This window comes from Brienomyrus brachyistius, chromosome 10, assembly GCF_023856365.1.
Source record: "Brienomyrus brachyistius isolate T26 chromosome 10, BBRACH_0.4, whole genome shotgun sequence".
Taxonomy (NCBI): domain Eukaryota; kingdom Metazoa; phylum Chordata; class Actinopteri; order Osteoglossiformes; family Mormyridae; genus Brienomyrus; species Brienomyrus brachyistius.
The window spans coordinates 12,348,684-12,371,404 of NC_064542.1; the positions used below are offsets into that span (position 1 = coordinate 12,348,684).

General features: G+C 47.2%; 1 protein-coding gene across 1 annotated transcript in view; it reads right to left on the reverse strand.

The window, feature by feature from the left end:
• The window catches only part of fat2 (FAT atypical cadherin 2), a 42,264-nt gene extending 31,914 nt beyond the window's left edge, over positions 1-10,350 (reverse strand). The window contains exons 1-4 of the mRNA XM_049027526.1: positions 10,132-10,350; positions 3,133-6,408; positions 2,277-2,588; positions 255-313 (exon numbers count right to left, since the gene is read on the reverse strand). Coding sequence (XP_048883483.1) covers positions 255-313; positions 2,277-2,588; positions 3,133-6,379 — 3,618 coding nt within the window. The 5' untranslated portion in view covers positions 6,380-6,408; positions 10,132-10,350. The remainder of the gene's footprint in view (positions 1-254; positions 314-2,276; positions 2,589-3,132; positions 6,409-10,131) is intronic.
• Positions 10,351-22,721: the final 12,371 nt, after the last annotated feature.

The following is a 22,721-nucleotide window of genomic DNA, read 5'->3' on the forward strand; positions in this document are numbered from 1 at the left end:
ACTGCAGCAGCTGCTGGTCTTCCTGAGAAGTTTAAGTGTCGCCATGCACACTGCTGACAGCTCACTGGAAGTGCCATTCACAGCAACAACCGACCTCCAGAGTGCTATTTCATGCAAATCCCACAGCAGCTACCGCTTTCCGCTCAGGCTTATATAAAGGTTGCCTTCAGCTTCGAAGGAAGAAAGGAACGTGAATGAAATGAAGTGGATTGTGTGTGGGTCGGTGTTGTGCTCTGCGGTGAACCGTAACTCACCTCAATGATGTGCTCTGCTTTCTGTTCCCGGTCCAGGGAGGCCAGAGTGCGAATAGCACCTAAACAAACAAACACAGGAGGAGGGGGGGACAAATTGTCAGGCACTCTAGCTAAAATACCACTTGACACTGTTTTCGAAGCCTTACATTTCATGTAAACTTCTTAGAGTCCTTGCAATTAACAGTGAGTTTAGATGGGACCTGTACTACCCTCCCCTCTCCAAACGTTGCACTTCAACGGTTTAAATTTTCTCAAAAACCCTGGGAGTAGTGAAAACACAAGTGGTCATAAGTCAGTAATATGTCCATGAGAAAATAATTAACAAGAGAGGGGCCTGTGTGCTACAACAGGGACCTCTGTTCCTCCGGGGGAACCTTCATAATTCTGAATGAGTCACAACACAGGTGTTACACTCTTGGTACGAGGACTGTCTGTATTCAGACATCTGTTTGCGAGCAGGTTTGGCGATAACGCAGTTATCCGTGTGGCTGTATGATGAAGTGATGAAAGAAAGGCTTCCCACCCTCCAAATCAGTTCCTAAATGCACCCCCCACCTCCTTCCACAATTAATTTCGCATACTGTTTGGGCATACGGACATTTGTAATGCTGCTATATAATTCATTCTGCTTAAGGTGTTGTTTGTGCCTTCTGAACTGGCCTTCAAGGTATCATGTCCACCCCATACTTAATCCCCCCCTTTTACACAGATTGCCATTGTTTTGCACAGATGGCCACATCTAAGGCTTTAGTTGAATCACCCACCACCCTCATCCCAGAATGCCTCTGGCTTAATGAACTCTCATGCCCCCACAAAAATATTTCTCTTTCTGCCAACCTGGGATCCTTTATTAACACATGAACTCGATCGATCTTTTTGACTATAGTTTTACCAGCTACCTGTCCAGCCAGATCTGTACTTGTCTCGTGTGTCACTGGGATCTGCAACCTACTGCCTGCGTGACTCATGAACCACTTGCTCAAACATGAAGAAAAAAAACTGCTGAAGGCTCACTGATTTCAGCAAATCCTGCGTAACACATTCCCGAGACCTTTGTTACCTCGTGCCAGAGAGTAGCGGTGTAATTACTCTATAACTAAGTGTATTGCTAGTCAAACCTCACAGTACAATACCACTTCAATCAAACACAGTGCATTCATTTCAGAGAAACAATTGAGTATAATGACTCTCAGTCTGGAATTCAAACCCTGAGAGGAAGGTGTCAGTTATAATGACAGCTATAATCACATCGTTGACTCTTGAGAAAATCCATAAAGATACATGACAGCTAAAATAGAGAAATTTATCAAGGAAACGTCACTTGCTGGTACTACTGACATCAGCAACAGCCAGTTAAAAGACAGGAAAGTATTTGTTAATCGCTTATATAATGTCAAGTATTTTTTATCCATATTTCAAGGTTTTAAACATGGGATTATAGGGAAATCTTTAGGCCATGACTTTTGTTCAATGGCTTTGTATCTTTACCAAATTATTTTTTTCTCCATAATCCTTAAGAATTGGCCTGGGGTGGGGCCCTGGGATTACCTGTTGGGGATAAACAAGTTGTAGCCTGTAATAGCAGTTAAGGCTGCGTAATTACTCAGCCCTTCAAAGCTCAGCCAGGCCATGTCCACTCGGGGCAGGGGAGGACGCAGTTTTTCTGCCATCTTTTGTCCTGAAGATGCTACACATCCAGCAATTAGCCAAATACTAAAAATACAATTTAGCATTACATATGAGCTCCTGGCAAATCTATAGGAAACATTATGTGCTACAGTAAAGTGTAACTACTTAACAAGCTGCCCGTTGATCGTCCTGCCTTTCTAGCTAAAGGACATATTGCAGTAAGACTGCAATAAACAATGAACAAAATGATTCACGAATCCAGGAGCAAACAGCAAGGTATGTGACTGCTGTAGACAAAGGGCGGAACACTGTCTGGATTCGCTGCAGATCTGCTAATAGCCGTGGGGGAGCTGATCGGGCATCATATTTCTGGAGATTACAGTCAGTGTTTACCTGTCTTGGGGTCAATGGCAAAGTTTGTGCGCTGAGATTCAAGGATCTGGAAGGTCTGCTTGCCCTCAGACGTGCTGTCCACGTCCGTGGCAGCCACCTGCAGCACAAACTCTTGCTCCGGGGCGTTCTCCAGCACCGAGCCAAAGTAGACGGGCTGAGAAAACTCAGGTGGGTTGTCATTGACGTCCAGCACCTCCACGTACACCTCCGTCCAGGACGTTAGGGGCACGGTGCCCATATCGGTAGCAGAGACTGTCAGCCAGTAGTGGCCAACAACCTCTCGGTCCAAGGTATCGGCTGTACGGATGAGTCCTGTGACAGCAGTCAGAAATGTTATGGTATTAAAGCAAATGACAGACAAAGACAAACAGAATAATGTGGCTTTAAGTCTAGTTAGAAGGGGAACATGTAGAACCAGTTCATCATCCTTCTGAAAAGGAATCAGTGTGAAGCCAATATGCATGAAAACCAACTCTGGGACCATAAAAAATGACTCTTGCACAATACGAAGGTCAGGCAAGCTAACAAAATATACCAAATGACATGCTGTAGGCGCGTTTCAGCCTTGTGGACATGGTGTGAAATGAAGTTCCTTAAAAGTCAAAACTGGAAGGAAATTCTTATTTTTCTTTGAAATAAGAAAGTTCATAGCAAATTGTACAAAAGCAACTGACAAGTAATTAAAACAAACAGCCCCATCTAATGCCTTAAGGTACCATTTTCCTGCATGATATTCATTTCCATCGCTCTGATCTATACTGACAAATGTTTGGAATGTGTCTCTCTAGGCTATAACCTCTAGCCTTGATATCAGTGATTCTCAGTCTCTGTACTGCCCACGGACAGGTCAGGTTACCTGTCTCCTCATCAATGGTGAATACGCCGAGGCCCGTCCCTTCGTGGATTTGGAACCTCACCACCCCATCGTGGTCTTGGTCCTGGTCGGCTGCCGTCAAGGTCAGCACTGACGTGCCCACGGCGGCGTCCTCCATCACCGTTGCCATGTAGACAAACTCCGAGAAGACCGGAGGATTTAGGTTTTCGTTTACATCCAGCACCTCCACCTCCACGTAGCAGGAGGATGAGAGGGCTCGAGGCTTTCCATGGTCCACAGCTCGCACCGTGAGGTTGTAGAACTGCTTCTTCTCAAAGTCCAGCTCTTTCTCAAGAGTCAGGGCCCCCGTCAGAATGTCCAGGAAGAACATGCCATTCTCACTGTTTTTAAGGTTATAACTGATTTCTCCCCCTAACCCAAGGTCAAAATCATACGTTTCGACCCACATTAAAGTCATTCCCAAGGGGACATCTTCAGGTACTTTAATTTTATACATTTTTGGCACAAATTTTGGAGGGTTATCATTAATGTCCTCTAAAACCACCACTAAATCTGTAATAGAGAACAGCTGGGGATCCTCTTTAGGCTGATCTCTTGCTTCAATCCTTAAATCATGTCTCCTATACACCTCCCTATCTAAGGGTGCAGTTACTTTAACTACTCCTGTTATCTCGTCAATCTGGAATGTCTCTGTGGAAGACAAGAGGGAATATCTGATGCTGCCATTGTCATCCAAATCATAATCCACCGCACGGACCTGAAAAATGCTCTTATCCACTTCTGTGTTCTCAGGTATGCTTACGATATACCTGGTCTGGTCAAATGTAGGGGGATGGTCATTGACATCTAAAATGTTCACTGCTAGGAATTTCCAAACAGATTTTTGTGGAGTCCCCAAATCATAGACGGTAATATTCAAAATGTAAAATGTTTTAGTCTCTCTGTCTAATGGGCATATAAGTTTAAGTTCTCCAGATTCCATGTCAATATAGAAGCACCCGTCCTCATTCCCACTTGAGATGGCATACAAGAGTTTGCTGTTGAAACCAGTGTCGTCATCTGTAGCCTGAAAGTGAACGATGGTGGAGTTGAGCGGGAAGTCTTCACGGATGTCTATGGAGCTTGGGAGGCCCGCATTGAACTTTGGTGAGTGTCTGTTGATGATATGCATGTCAGAGAAAGAATCTTCTTCCTGGACAAGCGTGTCAGGCTTGATAGACTTGATTAGTTTTTCCGCCAGTTGCTTAAAAACCCCCGTTTCTTCACAGTTCATACTAGGTTCCTTACCAGGAGGGGCAACCGAAATAGTTACTGTAGCAGGAGAGGAAGAATGTATACCATCAGTGGCAGTTATGCTAAGGCTAAATGAAGGCATCCCACTAGCAAACAAGGCTGGGTGGATTTTCTTGGCAAGCTTGATGGTTCCAGAAACTGGGTGGATTTCAAATAAACCATGCTCATTGCCACCCTCAATCCTGTACCTAACCTGCTCCAGTTCATCCAGGTCTACAGCAGACATGACACCGACACTCCCCCCAACCCCAAGGTCATGTGGTATGGTCACATTGCATCCAACCCTCTCAAACAAAGGGATGTTATCATTGATGTTGTTCATGAGCAGCTTCACAATGGACTCGCTCACGCGGCTGAAGGGGTGACCGCTGTCATAGGCCCAGATCCGGAGGTGGTACAAGCGCTGCATAAGCTCGTAGTCCAGAAGCTCTGATGTCGAGATCACCCCGGTGAATGGGTCAACCACGAAAGGCACAGGGACCGCGTTAGCAATTGTGTAGGTCACAAAGCCGTTTTTGTCGGTATCACTGTCTGTGGCAGACACTCTTAAAATGCTACTTCCCATGGGTACATTCTCTGGAAGTGTCCCCTGGTAAGAGGATTGTGTAAATGACGGGGAGTTGTCATTTTCGTCAATAATATCAACAACAATCTGTGTTTCTGTCCCTCTGTGGTTCGTCGCTACAGTAAACTCATAGCGAGACTTTGTTTCAAAGTCCATGCCTTCAGTGGTCACTACTATGCCACTCTTTGAGTTGATGTGAAATTTCAGACTGTCTGGGTTACTTTTGATATGGTATGTGATATTTGGGTAGCTTGGTATGGCCTGCACCCTTACCACGTGGCTTTTTGGTGGGGCAAATTCACTTAGAGTAACATGGTATACTTCCTTCTCAAACCTAAGGGAATTAAGTTGTTTAGCAGGAATGTGTAAATCTTTTATCTGGGAAAGCAGAGGGGGACTGCTTCTGTCCTTGGCTTGAAGGGACAGATTTACACCAAAGGGATTCTGCATCCAGTTTATCATTTTCTTAGAAATTATCTGGTAGTCATGCCCTTCCAAATTTGAAGGAACAATTTCAAAGTTCTTCAGCGGATCTCCAGCAATGATACTTAAAGAATCTACCTTTTTCAGCCCGTCTTCCACCATGACATTTACCGATATCCTGTCATCATCAGGCGCTGTTATGTTGATGGACTTGATGAGGGGGGGCTTTGGGGGGACCTTGTCAACACTGACAACAACCCTAGCAACATTCCCAAACTTTCGTGTTCCAGAAATTTTCTTGGCCCGGTCCTCAGCTAAGACAGTGAGGTCATACTTGTATGCTTGACTGTAGTCGAGTTTCTTAGCGACAGAAATGATCCCTGTGAATGGATCCACCGTGAAGGGGTGTGACCTTTCTGTGAATGAGTAATAGAACTCCGCATTGCTTCCGAGGTCAGCATCTGTGGCACTGACCTTAGCCACACTGGTTCTCACTGATGTGTCTTCCTTGATGTCGACATAGTATGAAGCTGGATAGAAGAGGGGCTTGAGGTCGTTAGCATCAAGCACTCGAATCAACACCTTCGTCCTGGCCTGGTAGTCATAAATGCTCTCAGTGGCTTCAACCGTTAGCGTGTAGGTATCTCTCACTTCACGGTTTAGTGATGGAACTTGGCCAGCCCGAGTCCTTATGCGGAGGAAGCAAAAATCCCCAACCGTGACCTCTTCCATCCTGAAAAGGTTTTCGTCATCCCCGGCGACCAATTTGTATTTGATGTCCCAGAACTGGTCCATGATCACAATGCCCATTTTCACTGCGTTCTGCACATAGGTCCTCGGGGCGGAGTTCTCGGGGATGGTAGCGTTGTAAAGGTGATGGGTGAAGCTCATTGGAGAGTAACCCTTGCTCAAACTCCGTTGACAGCTTCCCACATGCAGTAAAAATACAGCAACACTGAGTAGCATCCAAGCTTTCATTGTTCCCATATTTAATAGCTCCTCATAGATCTTCAAACCTGGAGAGAGAGGACAGGACAGCAGGATAAGTAATCGAAAGAGAAGCTACTCAGATCTTTCACACGGCTTTAAAAAAAATGACACATCAAAATGGGGCCACCGCACATTCTTTTCAAAAGGAGTGTTTATATTATATATATTGTCGTTCATGATCTGCACATAAAACCTTTAAATCTTTCTTTACATGGTGCCTTCTTCTTCTCCCAACCGCTGATGTTTGCTCACTGTATTGTGTGAATGAGGCACAATGAGCAAAAGGTTGCCCCATCTTTGAACAGAATTAACTTGTACATTTTTGTATCCTGTCCCAACATGCCAGGACAAAGGCAATTAACGTGATGTTCAAGGGCGAGAGCAGCCTTGGAGCCGTGTTATGTGGTTGATGTGAATTTGCATGCAAGTTTTGCGTTTGTACTCACAACTGCAGGTTATTGTTTATTCATTTGGTAATTAATAGGTGCTGCCGACAAAGCAGGCTCTGTGTTTTGGATGAAAAGTCCTCTGATATTTTTGCTGTTAACTGTTTCTTTTATTTTGGAAACAAGCAGAGAGAGGAGAAAGTAGATAGAGGAGAAGGCAGAGAGAGGTGAAAGTTGTTTATGGTTTTTGAAGGGAATTGAAACGAATGCATGGGATGTCGCATTGTTTTGATATGTATGATGAAATGTTTATGCATATGTGTAAATGAGCATGTCTGCATATGTGCAAGCTGAGGCTCAAGAGCTACCTGAACTAGCCAATTTTTACAGCTAAAGGCTATTTCATTACGAGAAAGGTAAGAATATATCAGAAAAACACAGTGTATTGCTTACACTCCCCATTTTGCGAGACCTGCTGTCTTGCAGAGCCAGTTGGTGCACTGCATTTGTCTCTGCGATTGCACAAACGCGGCCCAGAACCGCAGCTCCTGAACCCGGGCCCCAGACAGTCTCACACAGACGGAGGACGAGTGGCAGCACTGACATACAGGTATCATCAGTCAAATTCCATGTTACTGATTTTTTTATTTATTTTTTTTTGGGGGGGGGGGGGGGGGCGGGCATTACTCCACAGGGAGTGTTAAGGAAGCTTATTTGCCATGGATGGGTTCAAACGACCAGGCCAACATCCTGTGATACCCGCTGATGACGTTTCCCGAAACAGCCCCTGCATCGCGGGCCAATCTGCCTTCACGCCGGACACATGTGTTACAAGCCACTGTGTGACTTTACTGCAGGGGTGTCAAAGTGCTGACCGCAGGATGGTTAGTCGGCCCGTGACGTGTTTGTTCACCAGCCTGGTATCAAGTGGGTTTCCACAGAGAGTAAAGAGCTAAGCAGCAGCGGTAAAATGTGACTCCAGTACCAGCTTGGCACCAAGCTTGCGGAATTTTACAGCCCCCCTCCCCCCTCCCCCATCACACATTTTTAAGCCGGCTGTTTCTGAAGATCTCCTACCTAGAGAACCCCCCCCCCCCCCCCCCCCCGGCCTTTTTGGGCTTAACATTTGCTCTATGGCCATTTATTTTTGACATAAACTGTTTTTATCCCCTGCATTTGCGGCCGTGCTTCAAGTCTGTGTTCAGCAGCAAGAAAGGAAGGAAATAGAAGTAATTGATTTAGAAGAGGATGACAGGCGCAAAGCAGCCCCGAAATTCCGCTGCAGGCCTCTCCCACCGTCCACATTTCCGGGCCAATCCCCCATGTCGACCTCGATCCTCTTATAGGATACCCTCCACCTTACGTCAAGTCCGCTAGAAAACTTGGCAACCTCATTTGGGGGTTTCAGGGGTGGGGGGGGGCAGGGCTCGCATGTCAGAGACTATGCCTACCCCCATTAAGGTGAGATTTCCTGAATGTTCCCGGAGCTAGGGGATGGTCCGTTCACAGAGGGATCTCCATTTCAATGCTAAACACCCACACGAAAGTTGGCTCGGCCCACGAATGGTTGTGGGTTCATGGAACACAGGATCATGTCTGAGAACTTCCCCTCCGGGTTCTGACTGACCCCTTGAAATGGGTCGGTTTTCCCTTTGTTACCGATGCTAATGACCCACGTCTCGCCGATTTCCTTGCAAAAGTGCTCCAGGAGTTGAGACTGATGGAGGAGTCGGCTTTCAGCGCACCAGCGCCGATCTTCCCTGCTCCTCGCGACTCCTGGTCGGATGTCACCTATGTATTGTTTAACACATCCCAAGATCAGAAAACATTCATGTTTACCTGCTCCGCCGTGCAGGTAAATGCTGCCTTCCTGTGGCCCCTCCCATACGGCCCCCCCACACCTTCCACACACCCCCCACCCGCATCACGCTGTTCCGCTCTGGCTCGGACGCCGGCGTCACACTGACTGCACGGCCGGCGGGGGGAGAGCGAGCGGGCCGTCTCTGCCAAGTACTTCGATTTGGGCGCCGTCTGTGAGGGGCCCGCGTGCCGAGGCGGGGGCGGAGCCAGGAGCCCAGCATCCGGCTCCACTGACACCATATGGACGGAGAGGGCAAGCAGATGAGGTGCCGGTGGCGCCGTGATCACTGCCGCCAGATCTCTGCTGCTCTCTGGTACCATGTTGCAACACCTTCTATCTGTTTTTATATCAACATGCAGCACCAGGATCAAGCCCGTTCTGCATAATATTCCCGTAACCTGTCATTACAGCTGCCTGTCCCTCAGCCCACCCGGTCACCATAACTAACCTAACCCGTCAGTAGAGCTGGCCGTTCACATCCCTTCCCTCCGCAGTAGGACCCTAAACTAAACTGACACTATAAAAGCCCCCCACCCCGATGCCGCTGGGGGGCAATTGCCAAATTACTGGGAGGGGTCAAAATAATGAGTGGCCATCCCTTAAGGACTGACTTTTCAGGTTCAATACCCTTTAATGAGTGGGGGGTGTTGAGGCCGGGACAATTCAATCTCTGCAGACATCTTGGTAACAGTATGCAAGAATCAAGTCAAGCCTTATTGTATCTTATTAAGTTTCGTTTTGATTTGATTATTTCAGTTACATTTTCATTAAATTTGTATTCACCAATCAGTCAGTATCATAAAAAAATGACCCATGAATATAAATCACAGCGGAACATCGTTTTCATGTATATAAATTAACAGTCACAGCAGATGAGCCCCAAGAAACAGAGGTAGATCTGAGAGAATCTGCTGGCACCGAATGTCTTCCTGCCTGAATCACGGCATCCGGGTTTCACAACCCAGAACTCGCCAGAACAGATCTGCGTCCATGAGCCCATGTTAAAATGAAGTATATCGACTTTTCGACAAGGTCACATGCTGCACCAATCAGAAGAAGCTGCGGATCTATGCATCATTTACACTCAGAAATTAGCCCAGCAAGATAAAAAAAAATCTTTGTATCAACTTACACATCAGCAGTCATGTGCAAAGCCCTAAAACCACTCAGAAGACATGACAGATTATCTAAAGATTGTTTTCACCAACAGAACAGTGGACAGAAGCAACTCAGGACACCTGGAAGTAGCCAAACAACTTAAAAGAAAAATCCTGAAAGCCGCTACGATACGTTGCTAAATTCCAGCATGCCACTTTAACAGCTGCGGACCTGTCCATCTTATTAACCAAACTAACTGCAACGGTAACCATTTCAAAGCTTTGGGTTGCACAGTTAAACCCATCAGACCATGGTTAACCCACCAGAAGCACAAAGACAAGGAGTTTAGGCTGTGAGCAGCAGTAACCAGTGAGGTGAAGGTAAGAGAGCAGCCAAAAGCTCACCTGGAATCCACAGAGGTGGCCGGTCCCCGGGAAAGCGCTGTTTCTCACACACGAGGCTCCGCGCTGCTCCTGGCGGGGGCCGGCAGCGAACTCCCAACTCCCATGCTGCACTTCACGCACGTCTCGATAAAAACTGCCCAGCGTCGCAATCCGAGTCTCCTCACCAAGGAGGAACCGAGTTTGAGCGTTTGTGAGTCAACACCTTGTTCCCTCAGGAGGTCTATCCCAACCCGCCCCCCACACGCACACACGCCCTCATCTCACTGACACTTCCCCCTCTCTCCCTCCCCCTTCACCCGGGAGCAGTGCAGACTTTTTCTCTGGGTTGTATTTTTTTTTCTGTATTTGCACTTGGGCCTCAGCCATGAGGCTGCCAAGGAGGGTGTGCTGGCGGAGGATTTCTGGGTGCGTTTGTCCGCTTCGGTGCCCCGTGGCACGGCAAGCTCTCACTCACAAGAATAGGTTCGAAGCCCCCAGGGGTCCCCCTCATGTTTCTCTTCCGTGCAACGGCCTGTAAAACTTGGCCAATGTGTCTGTCCACAGACAGAGCGTTTCGATTTCATGTGATCATTTGTCGGAGCTGTTTTTCTGAAAGCCTTCCAGATTTTTCCAGACCGTGGGCGCAGGACAAAAAGTAATTAAATGTAGTGCGATAATTTAACTTAAATGCTTATTATCTGCGGGTGCATCGATGATCACAGGATTATCAGTTTTGATTTTATCAATTTTGATTTATTGCCAAAAAAAGAAAAATGAAAGGTAGCCATCTTTAAGCACGAAGCGCCGATTTAGAAATAATTAACATGACCTGAAATTCTTGCTTAGAGTTAATATGAATGAGCATTACCCGGGTTAACTCACATGTGACTGCATGCATTCACATTGTTTGATGTTCACACGCAGAGGCATAGCTAGACATTCTGGGCACTAAATGTCACCTTGGGCCCCCCCACCTGTGTTGGCACTTCCAGCTCTCAATCTGAATGTTCCCCTTGGGTAGATTTTGGCAAACGGAGAGGGTTCTGACAGCAGGGTTAGGGGCCCCTGCAAACTGCTGGGCCCCCAGAATCTGCCAGGGTATCCATGCCTGCCCGCCGCCGCTGCTTACACACGTTTCCACGGCGATGGTGGCCTCCAGCCTGCCAGCACCCGGCAGTTCCCCAGAAAGCGCACATGTTTCTCACTCCCACCCTTTTGTGTTCTGCTCCTTAACGCCCCGGAGCAGGGGCTCATTGTGTGCTTGTTGTATCAACAGAGAATAGTGCCAAGTACCCCCTCCTCCCCGTTTACTGCCCCTATCCCACCCCCACCTGCTTACAGAACTTTTAGTACAGGTGTGGGGGGACAGGTAGGAGGAGCACTGCTCTGCCTCCAGGGTGCTCGCCGTCTGCTGGGCCAAGGACAGCGTGTCCTGGAAGACAGTGCCCGGCAATCCTCCCCCCCACCTGTCTTCAAGAGCAGCGTGGACACCCCCCACCCCCCCAGGTGGAGGACATAACGGAATCAGGACACGCATATGGCTCCCACGTATTACTGGTCAGTGAGGCAAAATGCTGCACTCATACCCATTGCTAAGCTAACACTGCTAAGCTATCGCCGATAAGCTGATGCCGATACACATATGCCGCTAAGCTAGCACGCCTAAGCTAATGCCGCTAAGCTAACACACCTAAGCTAATGCCGCTAAGCTAACACGACTAAGGGGAAGCAGCAAAGATAATGCTCCTAACTTAACGCCTTTAAGCTGACCCTGGAAACCAGGATGAGTACAAGTCCAGAACCACCGCCCCCTCCCCCCACATCCCCCAAGACTGTGGACATCGCAGACCTCCCTGAAGAAGACATTGTACAACAACTCTGAGCCGCAGGCAGGACAGGAGGCTGGGGTATCATGTCTGCCTAATTTCATTCATCATTTTCAGGAAGAATGTTTTCTTGTTTCAGTTGACCTGTTTGTTACTCTTTATGCAGGTCAAATTTGTCATCCAATACACTGACATCACCTCAGCGAAAGAGCTCATTATGGCTGCAAAAATACTAACTAGCAACAATTACTAAGAGCAATGATCAAAATTACCAAAAAAATTCACACTAGAAAAAAAGGAAGCCAGCAGGCAGAGGACTGGTTAATATTTGGGCATCGTGTTCGTCTAAATCCTACCGGGCTTTGCTGTTGTACCCTTGTGGTGGGTGATTGTATTTATTATTATTATTATTATTATTATTATTATTATTATTATTATTATTATTATTCTGTGATGGGCTGGCCCCCCATCCAGGGTTGTTCTCTGCCTCGTGCCCATTGCTTCTGGGATAGGCTCCGGACCCCCCGCGACCCAGTAGGATAAGCGGTTTGGAAAATGGATTGATGGATGGATTATTATTATTATTATATACTAATATGGTCATGGCTTATGCAATGGCATGATTTGCTTTTTACTAGATTTTTCCCGCTCTGTTTTGCCCTTCATGTGTACACGACCTCAGGTCTGACTCGCAGAGTCAATAGGGACTTTTGGATTGAGGGTCTGGTCCTGTTCTTCGGTAATTTGGTGGTACGAGCCCCGCTGATCGTGGGACTGAGGACCCAGGGGAGGAGCTGTCCTGTGATCTGCAGAGCGTGATGATCCGTACGTGACTTGGTTGTGCTCTAATGAATGGTAGACAACCCCCCCCCCCTCTTTCCCCCCAATCAGGGTAGCATGTGCCAGCAGCTTCTCAAAGCTAACCCAGCTTGTTTGAAGGCATTTAGGAGAAATCACTCATAAAGCCACCATCCCCTTTGAGATTTGTTATCACACCCATTGTATCACAGTAGCTTCAGAATTATCACGAGAATGAGATTATGGTCAAGATGACAATTTTACTCATCCACAGAATGGGGGATGATTACTGTTTTTTTAGTCTTCTTTGAAGAAGAATTTGCATTTAATAGTCTAAATATACAGCTAATATGACAGCCTCTGTCATTCAGTAGCAATTTGTATTCACACACTCCACATTGCCGGTTTGCTTATTTCAGTCATCAAACTGAGAAATGGAAGCATAACGTGTTAGGCAGTAATTAACCACATCTGTGTTGAGTCAAAGGAGACCTTCCCATGATTCCTGCACGTGTTTCCAAAATGACAAGGAGCAACGAAAACAAAGACAAGCTGTCAGCACCTTAAAGATCTGAAGAAGACAGACCTGCTTTTCGTGCCGAATTGTACCATCAACAGATCATCAAGCTGAGGATTTCAGCAAATCAGAGGACATGATACTTTGTCCACTTATTCGAGATTATTTTGGACAGGACCTCAGGGCACCTATTCATTGAATATTAATATTTATCACTAGCTAATACTCAGTCATAGTTATAAGAGGAGACGATGTGATCAAACACACCCTGGCTGACATTTTATTGACAGTCTTGTCTGTCATGATGCCACTGAGCGTACAATTACGGCAGAGGAAAATGGATCTAAAAGGCGTCACCATGCGACGATGCTACCATCTCATGCTGCTGCAAACTGCGACGTTATGTTATCATGGTAATAATTAGCATCCAAGTGACGCACCGGTACTAGATACTAAGCCTCATGAACCAAAAATGGGACGGATTACCATGCGCTGTGAATCACTGACCGACCAAATGTCCATCAAATCAATCGGTACCAGCTGACCCCCCCCCCCCCTTTGATATGGGTTTTGATGCCTGGTTTCTCCCGTCTATCAAATCGGCGTCGATGGTTGCCACTGACATTTTAGCAGGTGTGACGGGGGGGGGGGGGGTCTAAGGCACTGATTTTAAACAGGTGGTCTGCAAGTTCTCCTGAAATTCATTAGCACACCTCCCGGAATGCATGTGGGGTTTTTGTTTTGGATCAATGTAGCTCCAGGGAGCGGAGGGAGACGGGCGTGGGGAGCTTAGATGCCATGGTGTGCGCAGATTATCGTTATTGGGGATGGGCACAAACCGCAGTCGGTGCCACTTTAGATTCGCAGACGAGAATTCAGACGCCGCCGACCTAGCGGGTCTGTCCATTCGTCTGCATGCGGCGAGCTTTATCGAGTTTTGAAGAGGCTCAAAGACAGAATTTGACATTTAGGGGGAGGGGAACCACTGCAAGATTGTGTAAACATGATTACTGCGCGTTTTTTAAAGACAGCTTTCCTTTACGTCAAGGAACTGAAGAAGCATTGTCCCTTATTCGTAGCTTTCCTGAAGGCAACTGGCAGACTTTCAACCAGGATGAGAAGTGAAACACTGACACACCCGCTAATCCAAGACGGTGAGCGACGGCTGCCAACTTCCCCGCATGGCCGTCTAACCTCCACGCACCAACAACGATGGTTTAAGGGAAAATCTCCGTAGGTGGGTGGATGGCTGATCTTCTCACGTGGTGCCAAAGTCAGTAGGTGGTCCTTGAGCTGTCCTTGAAGCTTTAGAAGGGGCTTCCATCCAGAAGTACTTACCTGTGTACTGGGTTTAGCAGATAATCTCATAGTGCCATTACAGCTTGCAGGGGAATGTGTCAAACCCAGGTTCAGTGAAAGTCAGGCTCCACACTGACTCTGCAACTGCTTCCTAACTGGCAACCAAAATATTAGAACCGTGGAGAACATGGATAGGAAACTAGCTTATAAGCCTTATAATTCATCTGTTTTGGAAATTTATTTAAAGTGAAAATCAGTTTTCAGTTGCAGTTAATTGAAACTACCCTGAAGGCTAGTTGGGGCTGCGTAATTAGCTACATGTTTGGCAGATATTAGCTAACGTTCTGGTTTTAACTTAAGCGTAGAAGCCTTGTTTTATTTAGATAAGGCATGGATCAAGGAACATAATTTCATTTTGTATAATCAAAGTATTTTAAGTACCAGGCCCTGTAGTTTAAAGGTTTGCAGCCATAAAGCACCACTTTGGGTCAAGCACCCACTGATACAGCAAAGCAAGAGAACCCTGCTGAAAACCACAAAAGTATTAAGCAACTATGCTTCTTTGTGTTTCGACATTTAAGTCCCCGCTCTTATAATTGTGCTTTCTTTCTCTAAAATACAGTCATGTGTGTGCAGGAGTGCTGCTTCTATTGTATGAACGCATTACTTTGGCTCCAAGTTCAGAAGCGGCAGACCGGCTTTCTCTTCACCAGTTCATTCCTTTCTTCCAATATCCCAGGTTTAAGATTAAGAGGCTGCTCAGATATCGCATCATTTGGTGAGATTGCGAGTCCTTTATCTGCGACGTTGCATGTATTTAGCGCAGGCAAAGCCCGTAAGCCAGTCCTGAATGGGCGTCCAGGGCTGCTATTCAGCGGGGTTTAGCGTGTCGTTTCTGAGCTTTCATGGAATAGGAGAGTCACTCCGCACCGACTCAGAGTACCTTTCTGTCAGTTGCGAGGCGGCTTGCGCAACACCTCCCCGCAGGTGGGCGATGCCAACACGCACGGATCCAGTTATGCCAGAGAGAAGGGAAAGAAAGTCACCAAGCAGATGTATGGCGGCTGGGTGACTCACGCAAGGCACAGAGGTGATGGCCACCAGATTGTGGGAACTGAAGAACTGGGAATGGGAATGAGGTTGACTTTACCACACTGTGCAAAAGTCTTAGGAAGTCAAAGAAAATGTTAAGGCTATTGTCTGTGTAGTAGGTGTATAGTTGCCCAGAAAACAAAAATCAATTTAATACTTGAACATAATAACATAATAAAAAACTTTCGTCCCAAAAACTGCTGGTGTCTTGCCCCCCCCCGCTTGGAAGAGCAGCCTACCCTCTCCTCAGGGTCACCCCCCGCCGTTCCATGCATTTGTTAAATTTCACCAGCAGCTCAATTACTTAATGAATCTGCTTAAGTAGTTAAATAACCAAATGAGGTGTCAGTTAGCTGAAAAAAGTGGGTTGGTGGTAAAAAAAAAAAAAAAAAACCCCAAAAACATATGGGCCTATTTGGACGGTTTATGCAAATGCTGGAATGACAGTAGGAGAGGCTCTGAAATGACTGAGCTGACACACGCTGACAGATATAAAGTCGTAGTTTTACATCATGTAAACATAATTTTTTTGACTGGCAGTTTGGACGATGCTGAGTGAAGAGGGACACCTCTTTATTGCACTTCTGTGAGACTTTTAAAATTATAAGGGGCAGAATTAGTGCCTGATCAACATTACAAAATGAACTGGGCAAAATATTTCATGTGCTTAATGTATTCATCTACATTTGAAAATCGCATATTTTTCACGTTTCCTCGGGTTCCACCTTGGTGTCTGTGCCCTAGAAGAGCCTGGCATCACCTCCAGGGTGCCCCCAACCTTCTCCCCTACGCTCCAGCCCCCATCATGCACTTAGAAGATGCATAGATATTTACGATTAACACTTCATTGCTATATTTTGTCCTACGTGGCCCAGAGCCTCGGACCCTGAAGCTGGACCCTGCTGGATGCTCCATGGATGCCTGCACACCTTCTACCTCGAAGGGAGCCTCAGGATCTGGAGGTGGCTGACTATGGATCACTAGCCTGTGGCAGTGTCGCACTGCGCTAACGGCTAGCCCAGACATGTGGGGCAGAAGAAGAAGAATCAGCAACGTCAACAAACATGTTTGCTTCCCAGTTTAGCCTCTAAACAGAGAACTGCACCAGCACAAAAAAAAAACTCGTTAAATTTTCAAGAGTTATTATGCCCGTTATGTATAGAATCAACAAAAAATCTGTTTTTCCTGAAATGGCAGGATATTGAGGCACAATGATGCGGGGGCCTACCAGGTGGGACTGTGGCCCCCAGCTGAGGGCCCCAGTTTGCACATTCTCCCCCCATTTGCTTGGTCCTCCCCTCCCTCGACTCGTCAGTTTCCTCCCCCAGACTAAAGATACTCAGTTTGTGTGAATCTGCATCTGTAAACGGCCGTTTAGGTGTGAGATCGCACGGGTCGGCGTTCCGTCCAGGCACACTCTGCCTCGCTGTGGCCCCAGTCCGGAGGAGTGGTTCTGGGAAATGAATGATGGATAAGCGGGTGTCCACTTGCACCAGAGTACTTGGAGCAGAGAGAGGACCAGACGATCTCTGACTCTTCGCGCCCTCCTGGGCTCCATCCGGCAAAGCCATCAGAGGGTTGGGGTGGTCGGCTGGGGGGGGGGGGGTGGGGGGGCCGGGATTGAAGTGAAATATTTGGTGCAGACAGCCTACTGGCCTTGTGTTTAGAGCAGACATGTGCATCATCAGCCTCCCACAGCTTGGAGCAGGACATCACAATGAGCTGGCGTGTTCAGTCTAGCACCGCCCTGAGAAGAATTAATCAGTACAAGAGCCTAATTAAGACAAATTGGCACAGGACGCGCCATAATGCACACCTGCGTGGATGTACTCTGTTGACATATTTATAGCGCGCATCGGAAAATACAAATAAAAGCTGCAGTGAGGCTTCGCCGGAGGACAATGGGTCGCATTCATAGGGATGCGTCTCAGAGCAGTTCTTCGTCGCCTGATCTTCACGCGGACTCCCGGATAAGATCTTAATCCTCGTTTGATCTCTGTGGGTCCCGTTAGCAGGGGCCCCCATGTGCCTCTCTTATGAAACGCTCATCACTGGGCCCGACAGGGCGTTGCCCAAACACGGCGGCTAAAGCGGCGCTTATCCACGCAGAGACTGCGAGACACAAAGCCGGCATTGTGACCCTCCGCTCTCAGGCGCACTGAGGCACCCCTGGTCCCCCGGCAGAACGCCTTGCTCCGCCACACGCATCCCGAATCCCACGGGCCCCGCGCAGGCCACTCTGGGAATGCGGCAGCAGGCTGACGCAGAGACAGGGTCACTGCTTGTTTTCCTCACGACCGGCTGGACCCCGCCACATGTCTCCGCTCCCACCAGAGGGCGCCGTATCTGCTATTGGGGTGAGCGGACGGATGGGGAGGGGGTTCGAGGTGGTGGTGATTTTGGGGGGGGAGTTTCAGCAAGGGGAATGCCTCCAGCCCAGGGGCACTTGATGGGGGGGGGGGGTATGGGCAAACTGGCGGATCGTGACCGTTTCCCAGAGCGTGGGCTGCCGGCAGTGGGGGCGGAGTTGGGACACGGATCATTGGGAAGGGGGGGAATGAGCGGGAGCGGAGGTAGGGGCTGGGGGGACGGGGGGGGGACTGAAGGCAGATGGAGGAAAGCGGGGAATCAGCCCAACCCTGCAGGATCAGGAAACTTAATCAAAATCCCAGCAGACCCACTGGGAATGACATCGTCTCTCAGAAACATGTGACTTAAAGACATACACACACCACACTCACACACATAGGCGTACCCACTCCACCACAATAATACCATAATAATAATGTTGGGGGTAGGGGGGGGCGGACTTAGCAGTAATAAATAGCGGTTCAACAGAAAAACACCCAGCAAGTTTGTTTGTTTTTACAAATTATCTTCCGGGACAGACTTTACACTCCCACAGTCCTGCGTGGGACAGGTAGGTAGAGGATATACATGCATGTTCAGTTCACACACCTATTCCATCCCCAGGATGCCAATACTCTCCCCGCCTATCGTCTCCCACCCCCAGTCATGCCTCTTGTATCTATTTACCACAATAAACATAAAATGCTTCCTTCTCTCTAAGCTGCTGCAGTGAATCTTCAGCCTGTCCACTTTCATATAGAACAAAAATGGCCACCTGAAGCCAACGATGTGTTCCCTTAATATTTACCACGGCCCAGCTTTCCGTACGTCCGTCGTCTCCTTATCGCCCGTGTAGAGATTGTAAAGTTGGGCCCCAGGGGCCTTTAATAGTTTTTCAACTGAATGGTGCATTGTGCTTCTGCCAACCGGCTGCAGATGAGTATGGAGATTATTAGGCAGCGCCAAGTCGTCCACTGGGGGCCACACATTTACCCACTGAATCGAGTCTTTTAGCCCAGAGCCTGGGAGTTGACACGTCTTTATGTTTTATGGTGCTTACTCAGCCTTTTAGCCCCAGACTTCCGATGCGAGAAATAGGTGTTTATTCAACACTGAATTATCTCGATTCCCAGCAAGAGTTGTCGGCGTGCGGCAAAAGTGGCAGCGTGAATTCAACACCGCCGGTGTTGATTTACCACTCGAGGTGTCAGAGTTTAACAAAGTGGATTAAACGCTCTGGGCTTCCAATGGAAGTCACTGATTTCGCGGAATTAGATTGTTTTGTGACAGCTTGATTATAAGAAGTTTTTGTTCGCTAAATGTAACTCCCTTGGGAATCCGGCTGCCTGAACAGCGTGCTCGTGTCCGTCTGCCCGCTACACTGACATCCATATCCTGCACGTAAATCACTTTTGGGGTTATTCCAGTCCCTGAGGGGATCTTAAAATTTATAGACAAATCCAGTGAGGACCATCCAGCATGGGGTAAATTCTCCTATCTAATCGGTGCCGAATTTCAGGATTTTTCCCCTCTACACACTATAGGACAAGGATATTCTCCATTTTGAATGATCTCACCTGTCAGATTTGTCAGGGTTCAGGCTCAAGGTGATGATTTCAAACCTATTGCTGTTTTCTGAACATCTATTTCAATTTTACAGAAATCTAGAAGCGTTACAAGGAAGCAGGAGGCATACAGCTGGATTACTTTCTGGCAGGATGCACGATCCACTGCAGGCCACAAGCTTCTAAAAAGAATTCATACCAGTTTATTGTTGTTGAGTACGTTCCCCCCCCCACCCCACCCCACCCCACCCCACAGTTGCCCCCAGGCCCTGTGATGTAACAATGGCAGCATCATAACCTGACATGATGACATTTAATGCTGCGCAGTTGTAAATATCTGAGGAACGACAGCCCAAGGCAGCTGTGGGGTGGGAGTTAATGGTATGTTCATGTTGTTAAAGCTAAAACTCAGAGTGAGATGCTCACTTTCTTGCACACAAACACACATTGGATTTTTATATTAGTAGCCACTATATCACTGAATTGCATCAATCATTTGGATTTATGGATATATGCTACCAGTCGTTTTTATCTTTTTTTGATTTATATTTGTACTTATTGCCCTTTTTCTTGTTTTAATTTTGCGCAATGAGACCTATGTCTTGCCACAATAATTTGCCTCTGCTTCAGGATAAATGAAGTTTTATCTAATCTGATCTCATCTAATATCCAACTCGGGGTCTGTCTTCACGATGTCTGCCAAAGTAATATACAGACATTCTCTCAAAGTCTCGACGTGACATGAGGTGATTCGGCCATGCCAGTATGCACGACGCTTAAACAAGAGGCAGCTGTGACTTTCTCAAGCAAAGCGACAACACATTTGGCTCCATTTTGGCCCAGTTCCCTGCTGGGGAATTTTCATTATTGCTCACAGGAACCGGTTGGGTGAGTTCTGATGGAGAAGGTGTAGCATGGATCTCAGTGAGCTGCATTTCTGTGGAGCGCTAGTAACGGCCCCATGTGAGAGAGTAGAATTAGCAGGTCGCATCTCGGTGTAACACCAGTACTGGGCTTTGTGCGGTTTCCCTTGTTAGCGATGGCTAACGGACTAGGTACAGCAATGACCTGAACTCCTAGCATTAGCCAAGTGCCTTAACTACACGCCACCAAAAGTCACCTGCCAACGTGCTGGAGTTCATAACAACTTTGCTACCTGACGCACAGTATGAAGAGCATGGTTCACTTTAAACGCAGAACCTTCTCGAGGCACCGTTTTGCAAATGGATAAACAACAAGAGATCAGGATACAAAAGGCAATTAGGTCCAGATCATCAGGTTGCCTCAAAGCTTTGTTTGCTAAGATCAACTTCTTTTTCACTAAAAGACAAACATTTCTAACTATAGGATACTGCAGACTCCAAAGCGGGACCTTGAGCCGTGTGAAGCATAAAGCCATTGCAGAGAGAGATAAGCTGTTTATGGCGAATCAGACTATGAATCTGCTGAAGTCTTATCGTTCTCTTTTTCTAGGTGAGCGGCTTTCGAGCCGCGATGCTCAGTTTCACTGACAGCAGAGAGATAGAGGATCCTTGTGTAGAGCGGGAAAGAAATCAGAAATCACAGGGCGTCGGAGGGAAGCCAAACAGCTGAGGCCCCCGATGGCCATTCCATGTAATTACACCTTAAGTTGGCAGGGTCCTTTTTCTCCATAGGCGGGTAGCAGTTGCTTTCTAGAGCAGTTTTATTCATTTTTGTGAAGCCTCCATCACTGAAATGACATGCTGATTATAACACAGAATGAGTGAAATAACAACAACAACAACAATAATAATAATAATAATAATTATAATAATAATAATAGAGGGCTTTGTCCCCCCCCAGCCCTCCAGAGAGACGCCGGCTCAGACAGGCAGGTAGAGGTCCGCATATGAAACCACACTGTCCCCCAAGCGTGATGCGTTAGCAGGTGATGCGATGAAATGATATGGATGGATGGCAGCACATATGTCACAATATGCCTACAATACACCTCCCCCCCACTCCCCCACAGGAGGGGAGGAACTAAAATAAACTAAGTAATTTACCATTTCAGATTTGGCTGACAAATTACGACAGTTTATGAACAGAATAAGTAAAAGTAACCTTAACCTTATGCTAAAAAAAAAGTATCCTTAAAAATAAAAGTATCCTTAACTGGTATGCCATCTGCTGGCCAAAAAGCAAAGAGCTCATATGATGGGAGGTGGAGAACGACAATTCTAACAAACACAGCACAGACAAAAATCAGAGCGACTTAAAGAACAATGAGTCATAAATATATTTTTGAAATATTGTGATTAGTACAAATAAAACATAAATCAAAATGTCATCGGCAGAGAAAAACAGCCCTTCTCTGCTTCAGGTGGTCAGAGGTCGACACACAGCCCAACGCCCCAAACACAGCTGACCGTCCGAGCTATCAAGACAGCGACCAGCGTCCATCTCCGCATAATAATGAACCTCTTTGCAGCACAAAGAGAAAGCCGAAATAGAACAGGCATCCCTCTGGAAAGGCCTTTACCATCTGAAGTCCCGGTTTGTCAGGCTACCCAGGGCTTTCAAGACAGATTGGAAAGTTCCGGATCTCTTGGCGGAGCCAGAATCCGGATCTGGGAATTCCTAATGACTACATCACTTAAGATAGCTGGCTAACTGATCATGCTGCTGTTCGTGTTGACATTATGAAGTATATTAAACAAGTTAGTGTGAGTGGTAATGCATTTACCATTCGTTCCTTCAGACACAGAAGACATCCGGTTCTGCCAGGTGTGGCGACCCGTCTGGTTGGCCCGTTCCATAAATGTCGCCTATAAGTCTCTAGAACAAGACAACACAAGCTGAAGCATTCCTTAGGCTGGGCCTACTGCAGCTCTATCTCCACCATCTCTGTGGTTCTTATTATATTCCCCCTCCACCACACCCCCCCCCCCCCGCCCCCACCCTCACAAAGGGGACCTGCCTGTACAGGTCGCGCTGCCCGCAATCGGGGATCAGGCCAGCACATGTAATGTAATGACGCGCTTGCGGGTTCGAGGCCCAGAGATGCACAGTGCCGGCCTGATGCTTTTTGTCACGGTGATTAAACTTTTAGATACAGAGTGTGAAACTGAAGGTGATATAAATTATTAGGATGCCAAGGTGCTTCGGTAATAATTTATACTCGACAAATGGCCTTTCTGTCCT